The following is a 17,548-nucleotide window of genomic DNA, read 5'->3' as shown; positions in this document are numbered from 1 at the left end:
TTGGGAGAAGAAAAAGGGAAAGGGGAGTAAGTAGAGGAGGGAAGGGATTCGAAATACTAGTCCAGGGCAGGTACTTTCCCCTAATTCCACTTTCTGGAGTGGACTTGACATGGATAAAGGTGATCTTGGTTCCAGAATATTTCTTGTACTGTGACATCTTCGCAGGCTGTGATTCTACTGTTGAAAGTAAGTGTTGTCCATACAATATGGTCCCCAGTGCAAATGTGCCAATTCTGAGCCTGCTTGACCTGAGGTCTGCGGCTCTGCTCTAAGTCAGGGGAGTCGACACCAGAGGGATACCACCAAGCTCCAAGCTCCTGTGCCAGCTGGCTTCCAGTCAGCTCCTGCCACTGGGAGTCAATGGCAAAAAGCAAAGCAAAGCGGGAGTATTTCTTTCCCTCCTTCTTTGCCTCCAGCTGCAGCACCCTGAAGGCCCCTGTGCTCTGCTGCGGGGGTTGTGCTTCCTCTGGGTGACCCTGGCCTTGAGCTTTATGACGGCTTCCTCCCTCCACCCCACCATCCTAGGGATAGCATTGGCTTTCTGCTGTTGCTAATTTCTATTACAATTTTGGAGGAAAAGTTCAATGGAAGAGACTTATCATGAGATGGAATGTAGATCTCTTATTCAGGACCCTCCCAAGGGCAATTTGATTATTCAAAAATTTCACCTTTTGGCTTTAGACCTTAACATGCATAAGATGCAACTCAGTGTGTTTAATATTTGGTCTCCAAAGCTGAGTGATGTGCTCCACAAGAAGACCTACTTTATCAAATACCCGAGACACATCTTAGAGACTAAGGTGTGAAAGAATGAATGAGTGAAAATGTTTTAATAAAAGGAAACTAGAAATCAAATATTTGTATAAGGACAGATTTGAGGTTTTTCTGTACTTTTAATGAGCTAGAAAATGCATACTATAAATAGAATATACAAATGATTTTACACAAATGAAGCATTAAAAATCACAAATCTTATATTTGGTTATCCACAGTCTATAAAATAATGTTCCCAAATTATATACTTTAAAATACACAATGTTTCAAGTTGCAGACAAAACCAGGGTAGTTTTGGCCCTAAATCATAGCTAACATAAGTAGGAATTATAATTAATTTTATAATTGTGTTTAAATTTTAAATACTCTAGAATCTGAAAATATTAAATATTAAATAGATGGAGGGATCAAATTATCAAGTTTTTTAACAAAATTGACGTAAAAATCTGCATTAAATTACACCAAGAAAAACATTCTCAAACATTGTTTCCATAACTCATTATAAATATTTCATCTTCCGAAAGTACTCTTTGATTACCTCTGGACTTCTGGGTCTGGTAATTAAGTTGACTTAATATTTGCACATAGCTACTGATTACTCAATACAGGCCTATCAGATAAAACTAAAATGCTGCAACTTAATCAGAATGATGCAATCTTGTCTTATATAAATATACAAATCACAGTATGCTGACACTAGATAACTTCAGCTTTATTTGCCAAAGGGGATTTAGAATATACTACAAAATTGTATATAAAATAACCCTTTACAAGGATTTACTAGGATGACTGCAAAGAAAGGCAAATTAAATATACCTGGTCCCATACAAGAATTGTTGCCTAACCTCATATACTAATTTGAATAAGAAGACTCACTTTTTATTTCTTATTTTTTTGAAACAGGGTCTCGCTCTGTCACCCAGGCTGGAGTGCAGTGGTGTGATCTCAGCTCACTGCAACCTCTGCCTCTTGGGTTCAAGCGATTCTCCTACCTCAGCCTCACAAGTAGCTGGGACTACAGGCATGCACCACCATGCCTGGCTAATTTTTTGTATTTTTAGTAGAGAAGGGGTTTCTCCATGTTGGTCACACTGGTTTTGAACTCCTAATCTCAGGTGATCCACCCGCCTCGGACTCCCAAAGTGCTGGGATTACAGGTGTGAGCTACCGCACCTGGCCTGAATATAAAGACTCATTTTAAATTATACTAGTTGAACCTTTATACTACAATGTATCCGGACACTTATTTTTTTTAAACCATTATCAGATATTTCATGTTCTACTAGTAAAGGGAATTCGCATTTTCAATGTCCTGTCTGCATTCCTCCTAGCCTCTCTCTGCTCGGGTTTTGGAAAATAGATCTTTCAAATGCAATTGCAGTATCCAAGGAAATTCCTCCCACCCATGCCACCAGTGCTCATCCTGTGGGCACCCCACAGTCAGCAGTTTAAGACCATTCTGGATGAATGCAAATGCTTGATTCAATTTTCCCAAATCCCAATCAACTAGCTACAGTTTTTATTGTATGCAATCTTCCCAACATTGCAGTAAAGCAGTCTAGATGGCTGGGGAAAGGTAAAAGAACCCTGGTTGTGATTATTTTTTTCTAACAAAATGGAATTAAAAGATGAGAAAAGCTCGTAGTATTTTAGTCTGGTACTTTTAGCATCCCCAACTTTTAAGATTATAAATTCACAATAGTGAACACCCTAGTGACAACTTTTAAATAAAATACTGGATAGCTGGGCGCAGTGGCTCACACCCGTAATCCCAGCACTTTGGGAGGCCGAGGCGTGTAGATCACTTGAGGTCAAGAGTTCAAGACCAACCTGGCCAACACGGTAAAACCTCGTCTCTACTATAAATACAAAAAATTAGCTGGGCGTGGTGGTGCATGTCTGTAATCCCAGCTATTCGGGAGGCTGAGGCAGAAGAATCACTTGAACACAGGAGGCAGAGGTTAGAGTGAGCCGAGATCATGCCACTGCACTTCAGCCTGGGCAATGGAGCGAGACTCTGTCTCAAAAAAAAATAAAAATAAAAAATAAAATACTGCATAATTACATGCTATAGTAAATTAATCATACGCTCACAATTTTAGCTTGGATTTGTTTTGCAACTGATTTGATGCTGTCTGAAAATCAAGATCAAGCAGGTGATGAAAACTATACCTTTTGAACATGCATTAGGTAACCAGGGGGCAACATAGTAGGGACTAATAAGGCCAGCAACTCAGGAAAATTAGCCTATTCATCTGACATATTCGGCCTCCATAAAACTGCCATGGATTTCAACTGTACTCAAACATAATACAACTTCTTCAATGCTGCTTTATAAATCTGACTGAAAACTTTTAAGGAGTCAAGATGCTGAACACCCTAACAAAAGCAAAAACAAAACTATGGCCTATGTGGCGTCGCTGTTATCACCACTCTTTACAAAGCACTAAGTACACACAGGTGTTTGGCACTGTCTCTGGAACTACAAAATTAAACTTTTAGAATCACAGCATTTTACACCTGAGAGGAATCTTAAAAGATACTGAATTTCGCACCTCACTTTATAGCTGAGAAGAGTGAAGGAAGGACTGACCATGGGAGTCAGCATTTTTCAAGCATCCAGGCACGCTGGGCCTGGTATTTCAATTAGAGTTTCTCATTCTCACAGTCTCAGGCAGGTTGCATTAACCTCCACTTCACAGCTAAGTAAATGCGGATCTACCAGATTGAATAATCTCCCCCAAATAAATTCACTAATGAGGAACAGAAGGAATCCAACGTCAGAGTTAGTGCTCTTCTCAGAGTAATAATCTGCAAAGTGTGGTCCTGGGACCAGCAGCTGGGGCATTACCTGGACGCTTGTTAGAAAGGCAAATTACCAGGCCCACCATCCCCACCGCCAGACCTACTGAATCAGAAACTCTAGGGTGGCACCCAGCAATCAAGTTTTTGGTTTTGTTTTTTTAATAGACAGGGTCTCACTTTGCTGCCCAGGCTGGACTGCAGTGGCCTAATAATAACTCACTGCAGCCTCGAACTCCTGGGTTCAAGTGATCCTCCTGCCTCAGACTCCCAAGCAGCTCAGACTACAGGTATGCACTACCATGCCTGTTTGTTTTTTGTTTTTGTTTTTGTAGAGACAGGGGTCTTGCTGTATTGCCCAGCCTGATCTTGAACTCCTGGGCTCACGTGATCCTCCTGCCTCAGTCTCCCAAAGCACTGGAATTACAGGCATGAGCCTGTGTTCTCCCCTCTCTTCCAATAATGTGTATTCAACAAGGCCTTCAGGTGATGCTGATGCTGTCTGAAAGCCACTGCTCTCCAGCATGTGGTCTCTGAAACTTCACTTAGGAGTATGCATATTAAAATATATATATAACTTAACACTATGCTACTACAAAGGGCAAAATAATTCACTTTATTGTACTTTATTTTAGAATAATTAAGACAAGGATAGGCTTCAATGAAATTTTGCTTTGATGTTACATGGTCTGACTGACACTGGATTTCTTCATAAGAAAAATAAATGAAAGCTATTCCAAGTAAGCAAATGGTGGCAAAAACAATCTAAAGAATTGGTTTTAGCCAGGCATGGTGGCTCATGCCTGTAATCCCAGCACTTTGGGAGGCCAGGGTGGGCAGATTACTTGAGCTCAGGAGTTCAAGAGCAGCCTGGCCAACATGGTGAAACCCCATCTCTACTAAAAACACAAAAATTAGGCAACATAGCAAGACCCCATCTCTACCAAAAATACAAAAAAACTAATCAGGAATGGGGGCACATGCCAGTAGTCCCAGCTACTCAGGAGACTGAGGTGGGAGGATGGCTTGAGCTTGGGAGGTTGCAGTGAGCCAAGATCCTGCCACTGCACTCCAGCCTGGGTGACACAGTGAGACCCCATCTCAAAAAAAAAAAGAATTTCATCTCATGTCAAAAATAAGACTCTTGGACAGAAATCTTCTGCCTGCCTTCCAAGGACCCACTGAAATTAATGGATACTCTCACATGACTGACTTTATTATTAAATACTTGCTGTAATCACAACTAGGCATAGGAAAATCAAGTAGAGAAATACTGAATGCCTAGCATACAACGATCTAAGTGAAAGTTAATAAAAGTAGCTCTTCAGAAAGACATCTCATGTAAAATTAAATTTAAAACTAAAAATTTCATGAAGTGACCTGTTAAGAGTTTCAATTTAGAAGCTTTACTTTTCTAATTTTAAAATATCATGAATGAAATGGTGTCTTCATCTAGGTGCTTCTTCTTCAAAATCCCTAGCTCAAAAATAAAAATCATGTTTGTGTCACCCCAGATTCAAAATGCTGTTATTGGAAATGTTACCATTTCACATGAACATTCCAGCAAATATGCATATAGAGGGTACTCATTACTTTTGGTTGGTAATTTTTCCTTAAATATATTTCAATGATTTCATTGTTTGACATTTTCATAGTTAACGTATACTGAATACAGAAAATTTTGTAGGAAAACACTATTTTTTAAATGTAGTAACATTAAAATATTAAAATATATCATTTATTAAAGGCTCTTAAGATTTAAAGAAAAATTTCCTGTGCACATACAATGTACCTATGAAATACTGTATTATTAGTTATTGTACAGGCAAATGAGGCTGTTACTATAAAAAATGTGGTGTCTAAAAATTGCAAGTCTATGTGAAAAATGAACCTCAATTTATCTAAATGGGATTTGGGGGACACGGCAGACTACTAAAATAGAACTCAAACTTCAAATTCTGTAAACTGAACATCTCATTAATGCCACTTCACCATTTAAAAAAGTCAGCACACAATGTTAGCTATGTAAGTTTATCTGCAGATGTTACAGGTAATTATTTCTGTTAACTCCTCCTAAAATATTATTTAGTAATAAAGAATATTTCAAAAGGAGAGTAGGTAGAAATGAAGCAAGATCATAACTATAATTACTTAATATGAAAATGACATTTCATTTATTTGCTAATATGTGGAAAAAAACATTTTCTAATTAATTCCTCCTTTATCCTTCTTTAAAAACATTTTATTTCTTCAACCAGCACACTGAGGATTAGTGCTATGGGTATTACCACAGTGCCCTATGAAAAAACTTGGCTTCCAGAGGAGTCATACCTTGCATACCTTGGAGTCATACCCCAAATTGGCTCTGCATGATTGATTTTACAGTGGGCACTAAAATTCTTCTGAAACAAGGCTGTGTACCTTTGAGAACATTCACATTTAACCTTGTGAGCTCACTTCTACAAGAACAATGAACTTATTTGTCAGCTGCCAGGGGGAAAATCAGCTTAATGTAAAGAATTAATTAAATCAGGTTGACAGAAGCCAATATCTCAATGTTTTTAAATTAAAATTTATTTAAAGGAATAAGTATGGGTGCATTACATAAACCTAATGGTCCTTCTAAGCTTCAAAAAGCACTCATTTCAAAAGTATTCACTTTTTTTTTTCTTGAGACGGAGTCTCGCTGTTGCCCAGGCTGGAGTGCGGTGGCCTGATCTCGGCTCACTGCCAGCTCCATCTCCTGGGTTCACGCCATTCTCTCGCCTCAGCCTCCCGAGCAGCTGGGACTACAGGCGCCCGCCACATCGCCCAGCTAATTCTTTGTATTTTTAGTAGAGACGGGGTTTCACTGTGTTAACCAGGATGGTCTCGATCTCCTGACCTCGTGATCCGCCCGCCTCGGCCTCCCAAAGTGCTGGGACTACAGGTGTGAGCCACGGCGCCCGGCCCAAAAGCATTTACTGTTAAGGCTGCCTCATTTTTCAGCTTTGTTGTAGTTGAGATTCTGATGTTCACCTAACAAAGTCCCTGACAAAACAGACTTCCTTCAATCCAGGTCATAATTTGAAACGTTATACAATAATGAGATTTAAGTGATGAATGGAAAGAAAAGTAGGAGACTGAAAAGATATCAGAAATTTCTATTTGTTTTTAGATTCAGAAAAATATAATTACAGGCCAACATGGGTCTGACAGAGAGGAAGGACGTCAGCAGTTACTTGAATGTAACCCCTTCCCAGCATTTCCAAAGACCTGCAATGTGCTCATTGTGATCCAAGGGCCTTGTTACCTAGTTTCTAGGTGATCTACAGAATTGAAACAACCCAGCACAACTTTATTTCTTGAGAAGATGAACCCTTAACTATGAAGGTGCAGAAAGGAAGTCTTCAACTGCTCACTCACCATGGCTACAGTATTCAAATGCAACAATCATTCAGATAAATAAAACCTGTGAGAAAAAGCCAACAGGTGGGCAAGCAAAGCGGCAGTGATTCATACTTTCAGTTAACCAATTGAACAGTGGTGCTTCCTTCTAAAGAAGTTGTTCATTGATTTTTGTTTTTTAAGAAACAGAAAAGCAGCAGTATAATGAAAGAAGATTGGCTGAAGGTCTATCCAGCCTGTTAACTACGGCTTAGTACTTCCAGAATCCTGAGGAACAACACATGACCTGTGTGATGATAAGAGCACAGAACACATGAACAACCAAAAGATTCTAAGCTCAGCCTCTTTCCCTATAGTATTTACAGAATAATTTTAAATTTCAGTTTCACCTCCACTACTTCAACGATTTTACCCTGTAAATTGCTGAAGGTCTTTGTGAACTGTCGAACAGCAAAAACAAAAAGTAGAGGTATCTAGATTATAAACTTCAACCAAAAGTAGTCCTTGAGTAATTAAAATGTTACTTCATTATGTTCTTTTTAAAAGAAAATTCCTCAGAAGTCCACATTCTTTACATGCCTTCACCCTGTTGAGCTAAACAGGTCGAAAGTATAATAAACTCAACATTATTTTTAACTTGCATTATTGGTGGTACCAAATGAGAAAAGAGCTGTTTTTGCCACTTTGGGCTGGATGATTAAAAAAAAAAAAAGAGAGAGAGCTGTTTGTATTTTAAATTTAATATCATAAACAATTTTTAAAGGTAATATAATATAGAAGTTCTCAGAATGAAACAAAAGGAAGGCTAAACTTCATTTTAGACTCATGGTAACACCAAAGCAATTTTAAGAATGTGAATAGGAAGCTAAACACTGCAAAGAGAATTCTTAAAAATCAGATTAGTTAAGAAATTTTGAAGAGAACTAAACTCTTCACACAGAAAACTTGAAAAGAATATTGATTAATCAAAAGCCTGTGAATCCTGGGACATACGTTTACTGATATCTATGGTGAATAGAGTCCAGGAGCAGTTGCATAATAAGTACATGTAAGGCCTAAGTTTAAGAATTGCAATTAGGAGTATTTTACATTTAATTTATAATCTTAGTAGAGGAAAAGTTCTGATGTGATTTTAAAAACAGAATCCCTTCTCGCCTTACTTACTTGGTACTTTAACCATTACAAATTTATTCAGGAAAACTAAAATTATTTAAAGAAGAGAAATCTAGTTCTAGAGTAATCTGGCACATTCATATGTGAAAAAAATTAGAAATCACTTGATACATCTACAATACACAAATACACGTATAAACATTGTATTTTAATAATACTCTTTGTCACTTCAATTTAAATCATTCCATTATGAAAATTTCTTAATTGAAGGGAGACTATTTCTTCAAAACTCTAAGTTAAACAGAGCTTTATCAATTAAGTTTACAGCAATATAGCCTTTAGAAATACATATTTCTTCATTTTATAATAATACTTCCCCTTTAAAAATTTGCCACGGTTTTTCACAGATTTAAAATACAAGGCACCTAATGCTATAAAAGAATAATACAGTAAATGTAGTGTAAGTGAACCAGATATTTTCTCAAATACTTATTCTTTTTAAAGTCCCATGAAATTTGCACAAACATGCTTGTTGTATAAATTAAACATTTTTTGTGTAGTTAATTTGCAATATTCTACAAAACCCAAAAATATAATCCACACTTATTACAGGTAGCTTATTTTAGCATTTTACCTGTCAGAAATACTTAAGAAATACTTAAGAAATACTTAAGAAATACTTAAGAAATACTTAAGAAATATGAACACTTAAGTGATTTCTTGAAAACATTTTCATAATATATTCCAGCATTTAACATGTGAAAATAAAGTCCCAGAACATTAGGATTTATTCCTTGATTAGTTCAAATGATTTCAACAGCTGAATTCCTTGAGATGTGTAAGGCAGGTTGGTCCTTTGGATGGACTGTAGACTGAAACTTCCTATAACTGTAGTGATATGTACACAGCTACATAGCAAAGTGCTTCATTATGAAAATGAAGAAAACAGGTATGAGAAAAATATATTTTAGAGTTTCAAAGAACTGAAACTGTTATTTTTCAGACTAGGCACTGAAACATTTTTTCTACAAAAACTTGCCAGAGATTGTCTCTTAGCTGTATAGTTCCATTATCAAGCTAAAAACAGAAACCACAGAAATGTGATTAGATTATAATTTCACAGTTTTAGTTTTCTATAGTTTACATTTTAAAAAGCAAATTATCTTAAGATTGAAATACCTATTTTCACTGTATACATACTTAATAACTGGATACTCAAATTTGGAGTACTAAGAACTTATGAATGTGACTTCTATAGCAATGTCAAAAGCTGACATCAACACTAAAGACTGTGTATTAGCAGTTAGTTGTACTCCTGGTATATTCCACCATTACTCCTGCAAAGACAAAGACACCTACCCAGTCTATTCTACTCTATTGCAATCCATCCTCTCTAGTCTTCACTCTCTTCTTTACACAGCTCTCACTTCTAAAAATACTGAAACCTTGCTGGATATGGGTAGGTTTAAGTGTGAGTATGAGAACAATGCACAGCATACCCAAGAAAAACAATGCATAAATTACAGCATTAAAAAGCTTTCAAGAATACAAAGTCCTCATTTAATGTCATAGGTTCTAGGAAACTGACTTTAGGTCCCCGAATAACATTTTTTCGTTCAGTGTTGTTATGTTATAATGTTGATGCAAAAAAAAAAGTTTTGCTGTAATTTTGCGTAAAGTCACAGTTTATAAGAACCTACTGATGATGTTAAGTGAGGACTTACTGTAATTGTGTTTACATTTTTTTAAATTTAAAGATGGCACATAAACATATATTTAGTTCCACTTGTTCTCCAAAACCTCACTAAAAAGGAAACAAAGGGTTAAAAAATATATTTTTTAACAGAAATAAGGTCTCACTATGTTGCCCAGGCTAGTCTCAAACTCCTGAGCTCAAGTGATCCTCCCTCCTTGGCCTCCCAAAATGCTAGGATTACAGGCATGAGTTACTATGCCCAGCCTGGAATTTTTTTCTTAAAAGGAATAAACCACATGGACAAAAAGAAAAGTAGAGAGATGAGAAAATAACAGCCAACTCTTGGTTAGCAATGGAAAAACAGGACCAGATATCTCTGTAAGGAGGGGTGAAGAAACAACTAAAAACAAGAAGACTGGTATAATGTCTATAGAAAAAGCAGACAGACACTCAGATGCCCTCTCTTACTTTTCACAGTTGGCCAAGTGCCTTTTCTCTATCCCAGGAGAAGACTTTAAGGTTTACTCTCCAAAAAGGGTAGTAACAGAGAATCTCTGGATAAGGGAAATACCAGGACGAATCCTACATAGCTCAGTTATAAGTAACAATTTTTTAGTGACAACAATATAAACACTGACTACAGATCTATCCAAAATTATGCAATAACTATACAGGGATGATGAGGAGGCCGAACTGATATGGAGACAGGAGGCATATGAGGTGGGAGCAGAGGAGGAGTAAACTTGAAAATAATCTGTCCTCATTGATCTTAGTGGGAAAGTCAGCTGAAGATGCCTAAAACCGAGAACTCATGAAACACAAGTCATAAGCGTGATACTTAGGGAGACAAGAAGGAAAATACCAAAAGAATCAGATAAGAGTTTAATTTCCTCAGAGTGGGAAGAAAATGAAAGCAGGATGAGCAGGGCAGGGAAGGGCAGGGGTAACTGCCTTGTACAAAAAGTCTTGGAGAACTAGAGCTCAAACCATGTGCAGGTATAAACTAGATTTAAAAACAGCACACTAAAGAAAAACAGAAAACCAGGACCATTAGCTGTAGGTTAGAAGCAAGTTTACCATGAGGATAACGAAACTTAATCTTCAAGCCTAATATAAGTGTTAACAACTGACAGGAGTTGTACAATGTTCTAGATAGGGAGGAAAAACTCAGTAGCAATCAAGAAACATTTCAATATAAATTGCCTAAAGATGTCTTAGAAAAACTAGAAAAATTCTAGTAGTTTATTGTGATCTTTCATTCTAAATAATCACTTTTGTACCTGCAAATGTCTTAGAAAAACTAGAAAAATTCTAGTAGTTTATTGTGATCTTTCATTCTAAATAATCACTTTTGTACCTGCAAAATCTGTATGTTACATTTAATTCAAGCTTTCATTCAGCAAAATATTAAATGTCATGTACTCTATCATCGAAGACATATAAAAGACACTATTTCTTAAAATGTAAAAAATGGAAAAATATTCCAGAAGCATTGTTAAATGACAAAGCAATGTCAGAGAATGAGGATAAACACTGTGCCAGTTATGTAAAACACACACATAAAGACTAGTATTTTCCAACCAGTATATTGTACCCCAGGATATTACATTTTTCTTTTATCATCGGAGAAAAAATATTTTTCTAAAGCATATTATTAAATAAAATGACCCTTAGCATGAATAAAAATGAGTTAAAACTTTCTGATCATTTGAGTCAGGCACTATTATACATACTTTATATTTACCAAGTATTTACTATTTTAACACCCTCATAAGGGAGGTTCTACTGTAATCCCATTTCACAAATGAGAGAGCCGGAGCATCAAGAGATTAAGAACCTTGCATAGGGCCACACAGCTAGTATGTGGAGAAGACGGAACTGGAGTCCAGGCTTTAGCCCCTTTAGCCTCTAAGGCTGTATTGCCTCTCAAACAACTAATTATAGAAAATCAACCCTTTGAATATGACACAGATAAGAACCTTATTCAATACTAAACCCAGCTCACATACAAACCTGGGCTACAGACAACAAACAGCTAACTAGCTCCATCCTCCTGAGAAACACTGTGCATAGAGATGAGACTCTCACACTGTTCGCTGTCTTCTGGAACTCTTAAGAAAAAAAAAAGCAATAATTAAGGAAAGCTTTAGAGCTGAAAAGGAACCTCAAACCTTATTTATTCCATTGGCTGAAGCTATGTGGACAGGATGCAAGTCAGTGGCAGAACCAACACTAGGATAAAATTTCCCAAGAACTTGTCCGAAGTTAGCGTTTTTTGTTTTTGTTTTTTAAATAAGAGATAGGGTCTCACTTTTTGTTTTTTAAATAAGAGACAGGGTATCACTTTGTCACCCAGGCTAAAGTGTAGTGGTGCTATTATAGTTCACTGCAGCTTTGAATTCCTGAGCTCAAGTGATCCTCCTACCTCAGCCTCCCAAGTAGCTTGGGACTACAGGTATATGCCATTGTGTCTGGGTAATTTTTTTTTTAAATTTTCTTAGAGACAGGGTCTTGATATGTTGCCCAGGCTGGTCTTGAGCTCCAGAGTCACTGGAACCAAGTTCTTTTTATAGCAAAATGTAAAAAGCTTTCATTCTTAAAAAGAAAGAAATTGGAAAGAAAAACTGAGGAAATACTATTCTATCATGAATTATGTTCAAACCAATAAAAGTTTTCTATATTTAAGTTTGTTACGGCAAAACAGTAAACCTTTTGGTATTACCTGTGAATCATATTTTTAAAAAAAAAAATATAGATACTAGGCAGGCAAATCACTTGTGGTCGGGAATTCAAGGCCAGCCTGGCCAACACGGTGAAACCTGCCTCTATTAAAAATACAAAAATTAGCTGGGCATGGTGGTGCACGCCTGTAATCCCAGCTACTCAGGAGGCTGAGGCAGGAGAATCACTTGAACCCAGGAGGCAGAGGTTGCAGTGAGCTGAGATCATGCCATTGCACTCCAGGCTGGGCTACAGAGCAAGACTCTGTCAAGAAAGAGAAAAAAAGAAGAAAGAGAAGAAAGAAAGAGGGAAAGAAAAGGAAAGAAAAAGAGAGAGAAAGAAAAAGAAAGAAAGAAAGAAAGAAAGAAAGAAAGAAAGAAAGAAGAAAGAAAGAGAAAGAATCTTATTACCCAAAAGATCTAAACAAATTATTTTCATCTGCCATAACATATAAGTTATCATCTTTCAATAATTCCTCACAAAATCTCTAAAAGCTAGGCCAGCATGATGCAATTCTCAGTTATCTAGCAAACACTATTTTTAAAAATGTGTATTGGGACTAAACGTACCTCTGAATTCGATGTTTTCTGCATATAAAAGCAAATATTCTTCTGATTCCCAACATCACAGGATCCCAATTATTATAATGGCATAGGAGAGTTACAATAAAAAATGAAAAAAATACAGGGATAGCTCCTGCAAAAAATAACCAAGAAAACTGCACCTAAAAATAAAAGATAGAGGAAAAAACACACCCACAATGATCATTAAGGCAATTTTCCCCTTCAGTGTAAGTTTTCTATTTGTGAAAACTAGCAGGAATAAGAACAATGGGAAGACAAAATTAAACACTGACAATGTATTAAGTGTATTATTATTAAATAAGAATTCAAGACTTCAACTTACTATTCCATGTACCTAAATTACCAACAACAATAGTTCTTGCTTGGAAAATAAGCTAAAGGAAAGCCAAGAAAGCATACTTTCCATTTATAGGCATTGTACACTTAGAGTAGAGATATACAGTATGAAACTTTGCTCCTGCACACCATGTTGCTCATTTCTCCTTCACAGTTTGCTGCCTAGTCTCAAGTGGGTCTCTCTCCCTCAGTTTCTGAAGTCATCTTCAAAAAATGTATATTTTCATAAAAAGTTACAGTTGTAGTATGCTGTGTATGCTACAGTCCTTATGACAGTACCAAAAACAAATTAAGTGCAAATTTGACACTCAAAACTCGCTTATCTAGTAATAAATGAAAAAAGCTCAAAATGAAATAATGACCAAATAAAATAAAGAAAAAAAATAGAAATATTTTTACTAAGGAATGTTAGCCAGAGAAGACAAAGCAACAAGACAAGCCTCATCAGTGATGTCAACAAGTCTGATCCTCCAATCCATCATTTATCAGGGTTGTCAAGAAAATAAAAAATATCTGTAAGTAGGGTGGAGGTATTAAAATCAAAAAGAAAAAAAATAAGAAAAACAAATATATAAATAAAAAGAAAATAAAAAATAATGAGATGCCATCCAAAACAAAACTCATTCTTCCCTTTCACTGGTTCACTTTTACCATCTAGACTCAGCTAAAGATCAGAAACGATTGTCAAAGAAGCCTACACTGATCAACCACTGAGACTTAAGTGTAACACACAGGAGGTTTGCTTTAAAAATAATGATGAAAATAGTAACTTCTATCTATAAAATAGGGAAGGAAAACTGTGTTTGCCCTCTTTGAGAATTAAAAAAAAAAAAAAAGGGCATGGAGTCATAGGTAAGACTCCCTCTGGTGGAAAACATATACTATTCCATTTCATAGCACCATTAGTCAGAGTAAACGAGTTTTGTGAGCATGTCTTTTATGAGGGAACTCACAATGCATAACACAAGAATAATAACTGACAATTTTTAACATGCATTCCCTATTTCTATGGTATTCATATACAATGACTGAGTCAGCCTAAGAACACCCCGGAAAGAATAGTCATTAAACTGAAAAGCCTTCATTTAGTTATGAAATTACCAATATATTTTAACATATTCCTGGAATATTTGCCAGAATGACTAATAATCAGGAAAAACCATGCTGCATTTAAATTATCCAAGATCAGAAAAGGTATTAAGAAGTTATAAATAATGCGATTAAAAATGTAGATATAGTTGATAGAATTATTTCATGAATATTCAACTAAAAACCTTATTTCATAACTGAATCAAAGCAAACTTAATAAAGATAGATAAAGCCCTAGAAGACTTTAGAAGGCAAGTTCACTTTCCACAATGTAGCTGTTTATATGTTGTCTCATAATAAAAAACTTCTAATTTGATTTCCAACAAGCTAAGACAAAAGAAATGAAGCCATTTATTACAACAAAGAAAATTACCTATGTAAACAAAAATTTTTTTTCTAATTCCTAAATATATCTGAATATCAAATAGAATATGATCAAGGATGCTTTCTATTATATAAAATGATTATAAATAGATTTAAATAACCAATTTGTTTCAAGCACAATGTTAATAAATGCTAACATTTCAGAAGCTATATATAAATACAGTTAGCTAATTAAACCTAAAAACCCTAGAAAAGTAGATTTCTCTTATCATGTTTGTGTTACAGTTCTGGACACACACTGTTGCTTTTTCCAGATGGAATCTCCCTAACCTCAATCCTGACACCAACACACAGCCTGCTCCTTTAACTGACTGCCCAGTTCTAGATATGAAGACAATCAAGAACACCAAATCTTTTCTTGATTGTCTTCATATCCAGAACTGGGCAATCAGTTAAAGTTTGGTTATGTTTTTATAATTAATTGCATGTGCATACATTTCCCCGTTTTGTCTTTACCCTAAAATACTTTATTAAACAAATTATAACCATTATTGTTTGTAATGATAATTATGAAATGACTAATCATTTAATACAATTAGGTCCCCTGTGACTATTTTCTTAAAAATTCCTGAACATTAACTGCAATTTTTTTCAATCTACAAAAGCTTTTGTTTTTAAAATATCAGTACAATAAAGATGATTTACACAGTAGTCTACCAAAATCCTCTAACAAGTAGCACCTTCCCAGTTTCACAACCAGTTTGGTTCATATTCAGGATTATGACCTGAAGATGAAGAAGGGCCTAGATATTACTTAAATCTATAAAAGAATGATGTGTAATAATGTGCAATGTTAGTGTTATATAGAATATCCACATTCTTTGAAAATGCAAGTTATGTAAGATAATTAATTCTCAATTAAGGAAAGAATCTCAGTTCTTTAACCATGACAAATAAGAATTTACTGACCATAAAACAAAGTTAAATATCAGTAAAGAATTATTTTATAAATAAAGAGGATATACAGCACTAAGCATATTTTGCTTTTATCTTTTTTTTTTTTTTTTTTTTTGAGATGGATTCTTGTTCTGTTGCCCAGGCTGGAGCGCAGTGGCATGATCTTGGCTCACTGCAACCTCCGCCTCCCGGGTTCAAGTGATTCTCCTGCCTCAGCCTCCCAAGTAGCTGGGATTACAGGTGCCTGCCATCACACCCAGCTAATTTTTGTATTGTTAGTAGAGACGGGGTTTCACCATGCTGGCCAGGCTGGTCTCGAACTCCTAACATCAAGTGATCTGCCTGCCTCGGCCTCCCAAGTGCTGGGATTACAGGCGTGAGCACTGTGCCTGGCTAAGACCTAGAGAAAAATAGGTTTAAAATTTTGATTATTGCTTGTACACATTATAAGCCTTTGGGTCTTGAAGTATTTCCCTCTTCAAATTATATTAGACTAAAACACACATACACACACACACACACACGCACACACACACACACTTCTGTGACTTAGTAGTTGCAGTTAAAAGTTAAATGCCTACATATACTGAACTGTGTGATAAATGGCTATGCTCCATCTTTCAGTGCTGGGCAACAGCATACCTCTGTTCTTCCTGCTACATTCAGGAGCACTGAATAAACTCTTCCCTTCTAGGCTGCTGGCAGCAACATCCCAGATTCTCTTTTCTGTGGTGTTAGCATTGCCAATATTTATCACGAGAATCCCCACATCCATACTAGGCCTTCAGAGAAAAGGGATGGGATACCCACTCTGCTGAGTCCAGAGAGAGATGGCTAACTTTTACTGCAAACAGCATGATTCCTGTGCTGCTCATTCAGCACAGTGTGAAGGAGCCTGTGACAGGGTTTATCGCAGAAACTAAAATGCTTGTATGATAAAATGTGACTTACCAAAGAACATCTGGAACAGAATCAGCTCAAAAACTGGAGAACTACCTATGAAGATGATGCCCTTAACTTAGAAATTTAGGGAAAAAATGGAAAAGCTAAAAATGGAAATTATCTATTTCTTCGGTACTTTCTATATTTCTATGTAGTAAAGCACCTTGGGAGAGAAAGCATCAAGTATTATTTATGTTTGTATCCTTATAATTTAATCACATCTCAACTTTCATTAGGTTTGTTTTAATAACACACCTAAAATATCTATGAATAATAAATAGTTTCCTTACCTTTTGCATACACATGTCAGCTATTATGGACAGAGGTATTGTAAGGCTTAGTGCAAGTGTGCCTATCAATGATGAGGTAAGAAAGCAGCCCCTAAAAAAAAGAAAATATACATTTCTATATTTAAAAAATTAAACGACCAAAGAAAAACACTGAACAAAGACTTTCTATCCTATAATATAGGCCTGTGAGATCAGGAGCAAAGATAAGAGGCTAGGATGGATTGAAACATAAAATATAATAAAGTTATTAAGATGATTCTCAAAGTTTTTCTTCAAATATTAAAAATACAAATATATAAGTATAAAAAGCTCAAAATATTTTATGCTATTTTCAAGATCTGTTTGCAGATATTATTCAACTTTGGGTGTATAGCTTATATTTCATTAATTTTTTTAAAAAACTGTTGAACAGTTATTACAGTTTTGTGATGATTTGTAGATAACAAAGAAAACAGCATTATTAACATTGCAGGACAATACTTCACACATAGACTTTAAGGAAGTGATAAGCAAACATGTGATTCTGTCACCAG

At 35.8% G+C, this 17,548-nt stretch overlaps 1 protein-coding gene across 2 annotated transcripts; it reads right to left on the bottom strand.

Moving 5' to 3' along the window:
* Positions 1-7,685: 7,685 nt before the first annotated feature.
* Positions 7,686-17,540, bottom strand: LOC129531748 (solute carrier family 35 member F5-like). Of its 2 annotated transcripts, XR_008677127.2 has the most exons (4): positions 17,016-17,540; positions 13,063-13,217; positions 11,786-11,883; positions 7,686-9,153 (listed from the first exon to the last, which is right to left on the bottom strand). XR_008677127.2 is itself a non-coding variant. In XM_063696133.1 (3 exons), the coding sequence occupies exons 1-3, from the start codon at positions 17,028-17,030 to the stop codon at positions 11,808-11,810; spliced, it is 246 nt and encodes an 81-aa protein (XP_063552203.1). In that variant the 5' UTR covers positions 17,031-17,539; the 3' UTR covers positions 11,588-11,807. The 2 variants fall into 2 exon arrangements, 1 of the variants encoding a protein (XP_063552203.1); XM_063696133.1 differs by lacking the exon at positions 7,686-9,153 and having other exon boundaries at positions 11,588-11,883; positions 17,016-17,539.
* Between the last annotated feature and the right edge of the window lie 8 nt (positions 17,541-17,548).

The sequence above is a fragment of the Gorilla gorilla genome, chromosome 12 (assembly GCF_029281585.2).
Source record: "Gorilla gorilla gorilla isolate KB3781 chromosome 12, NHGRI_mGorGor1-v2.1_pri, whole genome shotgun sequence".
Classification (NCBI taxonomy): Eukaryota; Metazoa; Chordata; class Mammalia; order Primates; family Hominidae; genus Gorilla; species Gorilla gorilla.
The sequence above is the reverse complement of the archived record's forward strand: the minus strand, read 5'-3'. Positions and strand labels throughout refer to the sequence as shown.